This window comes from Ictalurus punctatus, chromosome 18 (genome assembly GCF_001660625.3).
Source record: "Ictalurus punctatus breed USDA103 chromosome 18, Coco_2.0, whole genome shotgun sequence".
Lineage (NCBI taxonomy): Eukaryota > Metazoa > Chordata > Actinopteri > Siluriformes > Ictaluridae > Ictalurus > Ictalurus punctatus.
The window spans coordinates 17,752,122-17,758,898 of NC_030433.2; the positions used below are offsets into that span (position 1 = coordinate 17,752,122).

The following is a 6,777-nucleotide window of genomic DNA, read 5'->3' on the forward strand; positions in this document are numbered from 1 at the left end:
GATGAAAAAATCTATGCCATTAATTTCTTTTTTTTTTCTTCCTTATCAGGTTGCACAAATTGTGAAACGGGAAATGGAAATTGCTGTGAAATTGTATGTGAAGCTCAGGGCAAAGGTTAAAGTGGGCCCCAGCTGGGGAAACCTTCAAGAGTTGGATATATAAACAAAATATGGATTTTATTTCTTCTACCAAATGTGCTGCTTAATGATATTACTAAATGTAAAATCTATAAACAACTCAAATGCACTCTCTTGGTTGGTATTGAATGACCACCTTAAATCATCCTTAATATGTATATGAACCTTTTTTTAAGAAAGACTAATCATGTATTGAATGTATAATTGTGACGCAAAAATAAATTATCACTTTTATTCTGTAAATAAAAAAACAAAACGAGACAAATTTTCAGGTGATTGTTTAATTATTATTATTATTTTTTAAAAGTGATTAATACTTCTGTGCCCATTTTCAAAAGCTAACATTTGGCTATTGAGACAGTATTGCGTCAGAAATAGAAATGCAAACACTAAGTATGCAAGTACTGTTTAATATACGTAATTTGATAATGCTTCAAACAGTACCTATCTAAAGCACTTGGCACGGTTATGACAGAAAGGTGCGTACAGTGCCCTTTACCATGCCTCTACATATGGGGCACTTGCGTAATGAAGGAGCACACTCTTTACAAACCACCAGGTGCCCACATGGTATAAAGACGATGTTGACCTCTTTATCCATGCACACTTTACATGTGCGCTCCTCTTGAAGTCTCCTCAGCTGTTCCTCCATGGGCAAGTCTGAGGAATAAAAACAGATCACATTAAATATAAATACATTTTCCATATTGCTTAGTCTTTCAGGGCAGGATCTGTATCTGATTCCCTTAGTGTCAAAGCTATAAACTGAACAAAAAAAAAAACAAAAGAAAAAACACTAAAAACAAAACAAAAACCTCTCATGTTTGAGGATACCTGAAAGATCTTGACTCGGTGATACAGCTTCATTTGTCTGGGCTGAAATTGCAGTGAAAAGAACATAAAACGGATTGTCAGTAATATGTCGTGGTGTACGTTTGTTGTGGAATTTTCCCTGCATACTTTAAAAAAAAATAAAAACAAAAATTCTAAAAAGTGTTCTTTGAGCAACACCTTGTTTTTGTAAGGGGATCTCATTTGTGTTCCTATCTGCTATAATGTGTCAACTATAATGGTTTTCCACAGACAAGGACTAACACTGAAAATTCACAGACACTGTATGACCAAAAAAAAAACAACGGTTTAAATACCCATTAGCTCTCTTAAGAGGTACACATCATTCTTTTTGATCCAATTGCGGAAGACCTCTGCTGCTGCGTTCCCCTTTGACAAGACCAAGTCAATGAGCTGACCCGTCTGCTGCTTGACTGACGTGCAATTGCGTATGGTGTCATACTCCTTCTGTGAAATCACATTCTCCTCCAATAGATGATCCATTAGGCTCTGGACACTTTTCAAACGCTGCGTCAAGGCAGCATGGTGCTTCTTCAAAAAAGTAAATCCATCTACAAACAACATAATGAGGCAAATATTACGAATGGATACCCACACACTGGATTTGAACTGGTAAACGAACCCGCATGAAGACGCACCTGACGCCATTTCCTCTGCAAACATTTCACGCTCCTCTTCTCTTTTTTCATCCTCAGCACTCAGCAGGTCAGACACCAGTTCCTGGACAGTTTTATAGTTTTCTCCACTGGTGAGAATTTTGCTCTGGACAGTCTGCTTCACTAAATTGCGATCAAAGCCCATTTCCAGGGCTGCTTTCACCACAGGTGTGTTCATCATTACAGCATCTTCTGAGCGCTCTTCTCCTGGACCCAAATGTACAACTACAAATAAAAGTAAACAAAACGTAATCAGACACACTCACACAACATTCATTTATACCGAGTACTGTCGAATTCTCAATTCTGCTTGGATAGGTGTTCATTTTCTATAACAGCATGGCTAGGAATAAAACGCTTTGGTTTGTGCTGTTATGGGAGCATATTAATTTTCAGGCTTCATCTCACCACTGTATTGTTTATTATTTTCCTATCACATCACAACTGATCACATTTATGTTTTACTTATTATACACAATGTTATATGTTCCATCCACTCTTCATACTGTTGACTTACCAGGTGGATCAACGAATTCCCTTGAATCCCCATTGTTCAACAGCTGTGGAGATAAAATTAAGAACCAAGGTTGCTCTCTTGTAAGAAAACATAATACAGCCAGTATAGGGATGTCACGAGAACCGATACTTCGGTACCAACATTCTTAAAAAGTGACGGTACTTGTTTTTCTGCAGTATCGTTAGTAACGAAAGTACCGAGGTTGTGATTCTTCCGAACCTGATGGGGGAAACAAATACAAGCAAGTGTTTTAGTCGGACCACAAGTGGTGAAGAAGAGGAGGAATGCCTACAAGCACACAGGAAAAACTACAGAAGTTTAGCTTAGCTTAACAAGTTTAGCTCCGCCCCCAACTCGTTGAGAGGAAAGCTAGTATCGGTTTCTGGTGTTCAACCGATACTCTCATTAATTTCAAACAAAGTGAGGAAACACCTGGAATTTGGAGAAGCACCTGAAAGAGAGTCCTATATTATATACAGTATCTCACAAAAGTGAGTACACCCCTCACATTTTTGTGAATATTTGATTATATCTTTTAATGTGACAACACTGAAGAAATGACACTTCGCTACAATGTAAAGTAATGAGTGTACAGCTTGTGTAACAGTGTAAATTTGCTGTCCCCTCAAAATAACTCAACACACAGCCATTAATGACTAAACCGCTGGCAACAAAAGTGAGTACACCCCTAAGTGAAAATGTACAAATTGGGCCCAAAGTGTCAATATTTTATGTGGCCACCATTATTTTACAGCACTGCCTTAAGCCTCTTGGGCATGGAGTTCACCCGAGCTTCACAGGTTGCCAGTGGAGTCCTCTTCCACTCCTCTATGATGACATCACGGAGCTGGTAGATGTTAGACACCTTGTGCTCCTTCACCTTCCGTTTGAGGATGCACCACAGATGCTCAATAGGGTTTAGTCCACCACCTTCACCCTCAGCTTCTTTAGCAAGGCAGTGGTCAATTTGGAGGTGTGTTTGGGGTCGTTATCATGCTGGAATACTGCCCTGCGGCCCAGACTCCGAAAGGGAGGGGATCATGCTCTGCTTCAGTATGTCTCAGTACATGTTGGCATTCATGGTTCCCTCAATGAACTGTAGCTCCCCAGTGCCGGCAGCACTCATGCAGCCCCAGACCATGACACTCCCAGCACCATGCTTGACTGTAAGCAAAAGACACTTGTCTTTGTACTCCTCACCTGGTTGCCGCCACACACGCTTGACACCATCTGAACCAAATAAGTTTATCTTGGTCTCATCAGACCACAGGACATGGTTCCAGTAATCCATGTCCTTAGTCTGCTTGTCTTCAGCAAACTGTTTGCAGGCTTTCTTGTGCATCATCTTTAGAAGAGGCTTCCTTCTGGGACGACAGCCATGCAGACCAATTTGATGCAGTGTGCGGCGTATGGTCTGAGCACTGACAGGCTGACCCCCACCCCTTCAACCTCTGCAGCAGTGCTGGCAGCACTGATATGTCTATTTCCCAAAGACAACCAATGTATATGATGCTGAGCACGTGCACTCAACTTCTTTGGTCGACCATGGCGAGGCCTGTTCTGAGTGGAACCTGTCCCGTTAAACCGCTGTATGGTCTTGGCCACCGTGCTGCAGTTCAGTGTCAGGGTCTTGGCAATCTTCTTTTAGCCTAGGTCATCTTTATGTAGAGCAACAATTCTTTTTCCTCAGAGAGTTCTTTGCCATGAGGTGCCATGTTGAACTTCTAGTGACCAGTATGAGGGAGTGTGAGAGAGATGACACCATATTTAACACACCTGCTCCCCATTCACACCTGAGACCTTGGAACACTAACAAGTCACATGACACCGGGGCGGGAAAATGGCTAATTGGGCCCAATTTGGACATTTTCACTTAGGGGTGTACTCACTTTTGTTGCCAGCGGTTTAGACATTAATGGCTGTGTGTTGAGTTATTTTGAGGGGACAGCAAATTTACACTGTTACACAAGCTGTACACTCACTACTTTACATTGTAGCAAAGTGTCATTTCTTCAGTGTTGTCACATGAAAAGATATAATCAAATATTTATGCAAATCTGAGGGGTGTACTCACTTTTGTGAGATACTGTAATTGTTTGAGGCAGCTGGCATTGTGGCCGTGAAACCAGCTAACGTTATGCTCCATGTAATGTTTGCGATAGCCAGTTATTTGTTAACGACGCTAACACATTGCAGTGTTATAAACTACCTCCTAATGGGCCACCTTCCAATCGCCATTCAGCCCGTGTCCTGTCAGCAAAATGTAGCCTAATGTCACTAATAATTATTCAAATGTTAATGCTTTTAATAAATCGTTTTGGCCTGCCAGTATATCATTGAATTTAAACTAATGCTTGCATTCAGAGTGTAAGGGGTATGTGTGTGTGTGTGCGCGCGCGCATGTTTAGGAGTGCACCTCTAGATATTCATTGTCAGACAGTGTTTGGTAAATAAAATACCCTAATCCCTCTCTCGCTCTCTTTGCCAGTATCAGCCAGAGGAGGATGTCCTCCAGGAGAGTTGTTTTTTTTTAATTATTTTATTTTTATACCACACCATAGTATCGACTTTGGTATCGAGTATCGTGTACTTTTTGTGGTATCGGTACCGACTACTAGGTTTTTGGTATCGTGACATCCCTAAGCCAGTATACAGATTCTTTTTTGCCTTTACTTACCTGTTCAAACAATCTTGGAAATCTGGCCTGGATCTGATGAACAAACTCTTGCCCCTTTTCTTGCAAAAGGTACTCACACCTACAACAGAAAGGGATTTAAAATGTGAGTTTGGGCCACGAAAAAAAATCTAACTGAATAGAAAAAGACACTGAGAAATAAAAATCACTTTACCTGGGAAACCATTTAGCATGTTCAACCCAAGGATCGTCTCCTGATTCCCAACATCGGAGTCCTCCATCACAACAGAAGCACTTTACATCGTCGTTACGACCTACAAATAAACAAAGAATGTTCTTTAGATATCGTGCTGAACAAATGCAAAAAGACAAACCAAATTAATGAAAGCTCTGCTGTTCTCACCAACGTAGTAAAAACCAGCCTTAGCCAGCTGATCTGGTCGGACAGGTATTCTTGCAGGCCAGTTGACAAACGTAAGCAGCCTTTCTTCACACTGCTGCATGGCTGGGTTGGACACATTGGCCAAACCACCAGCTATAGAGATGTTATCAGCTCGGTCACCTCTCACAAAACGGCAGTTAGGGTAGTGCCTCTGGTGCTCAGACATGGCCCTATCTCCAGGCTCCCAGTTACTCAGGTGACCACCACAGCTGAAGCAAGCCACTCTGTCTCCCTGGCTGAGATAATAGAAACCAGCCTTGGCAAGCTCGGCAGGAGTGATCGTGGTAAGGGTCCAGTTTTGAAAGGTGTCCAAGCGATCCTGCTCACGCCGCATGCTGGGATTGTGGCAGGCAGATGGCCTCTGATGTGACATGTCTTCCACTCCACGAGATGACAGAGGGCTGGAGGGGGCAAGGTTACTCATGTTCAGGTAACCAACTTGCTCATCTGTCTGGCCCGAAGCTGAAGTGACTGCAGGCAGGTTTAGTTGCAGGATAGTAGCATTGCGGAGAGGCGAAAAGGCTGAATGGGAGGAGGACAGGAGATTGGCGGTGGAAGGCAAGCTCTGAATGAAGGCGCAGTTGGGGGACATCTGCTTGTGCCTCTCGGCTGGGCATTCTCCTGTCTGCCAATTATCAATGGTCACGTTGCAGCGGAAACACTGGACCCGATCACATATGCCAGTGTAGAAAAACCCAGCACGGGCAAGGCTCCTCTCAGTCACCGGCGCTGTAGAGGGGAACTTTGCAAAGGTCGAAATGCGAAACAGTTCACTTGTGTTATCATATTGTAGGTCTGCTGGCGCACTTGTACGGCAGAGACCTCTTAGGAAAGGACTATTTTGTAAGATTTCCATTATAAGAAGAAGAGGGATGCCCTCAGGGAGAAGGGCTTTAATTATCACACCCAGGATCTTAAGTGCACACTGGTGAAAACATGAGTGAGTACACTGAACTTAGTACGACATAGTCAAAGATGGCAAAAGAACATTGTGAACAGCTATGGTAACTTGTGATCATCACAAGACTGTAAACTAGTCATGAGATGAACAAACATCTTTCCCCCTGACAGATAAGGAATTTCCCTGGCTTAAACCAGCTCAAACACAGATTACACCAAACTTCCAACACCCGTGCATTCTGTGAAGAACAATCCAAACTACCATATTTGATAGAATGAGGTAAAACAAGGATGCTCTTGACCTCTAAAAGCGAAATGAATCCAAACACACGTGTTAGAAAACAACAGAAAAAGGTGACTTAACAAACTGAACTGGGTGATCATCCATGTCTGCTATCTGCCTTCACCCAGGATCATTAATAAATACACTAAACCAACCCTGACACGATCTAAACTTTAAACGAGGCATCATGTGTTAATGACAAACCCTATGCTAGTAGACGACCTGGATGTGGTAAAGAAAGGCCTTCTCCCTGCTGGCATCCCTTAGGGTGGTGTTTACGTATCCATGTGTGAAATTTTAATATATATATAATGAAATAAAATGATGGTGATTGAGAGACAGCGGTTTGATTTG

At 42.3% G+C, this 6,777-nt stretch overlaps 2 protein-coding genes across 6 annotated transcripts in view; one reads left to right on the forward strand and one right to left on the reverse strand.

Annotated features, from left to right (window-relative positions):
* The window catches only part of polq (polymerase (DNA directed), theta), a 24,059-nt gene extending 23,403 nt beyond the window's left edge, over nt 1–656 (forward strand). For both annotated transcript variants that reach the window (XM_017492635.3, XM_017492636.3), the window contains exon 32: nt 50–656. In XM_017492635.3, coding sequence (XP_017348124.1) covers nt 50–163 — 114 coding nt within the window. In that variant the 3' untranslated portion in view covers nt 164–656. The remainder of the gene's footprint in view (nt 1–49) is intronic.
* Nucleotides 404–6,777, reverse strand: part of birc2 (baculoviral IAP repeat containing 2) — an 8,230-nt gene continuing 1,856 nt past the window's right edge. For 2 of the 4 annotated variants that reach the window (XM_017491772.3, XM_017491774.3), the window contains exons 3-10: nt 5,202–6,777; nt 5,013–5,112; nt 4,841–4,919; nt 2,164–2,206; nt 1,629–1,871; nt 1,287–1,541; nt 973–1,014; nt 404–798 (exon numbers count right to left, since the gene is read on the reverse strand). The exon at nt 5,202–6,777 is cut by the window's right edge and continues 36 nt beyond it. In XM_017491772.3, the coding sequence (XP_017347261.2) occupies nt 605–798; nt 973–1,014; nt 1,287–1,541; nt 1,629–1,871; nt 2,164–2,206; nt 4,841–4,919; nt 5,013–5,112; nt 5,202–6,096 (1,851 nt within the window). In that variant the 5' untranslated portion in view covers nt 6,097–6,777 and the 3' untranslated portion in view covers nt 404–604. 4 annotated transcript variants of the gene reach the window in all.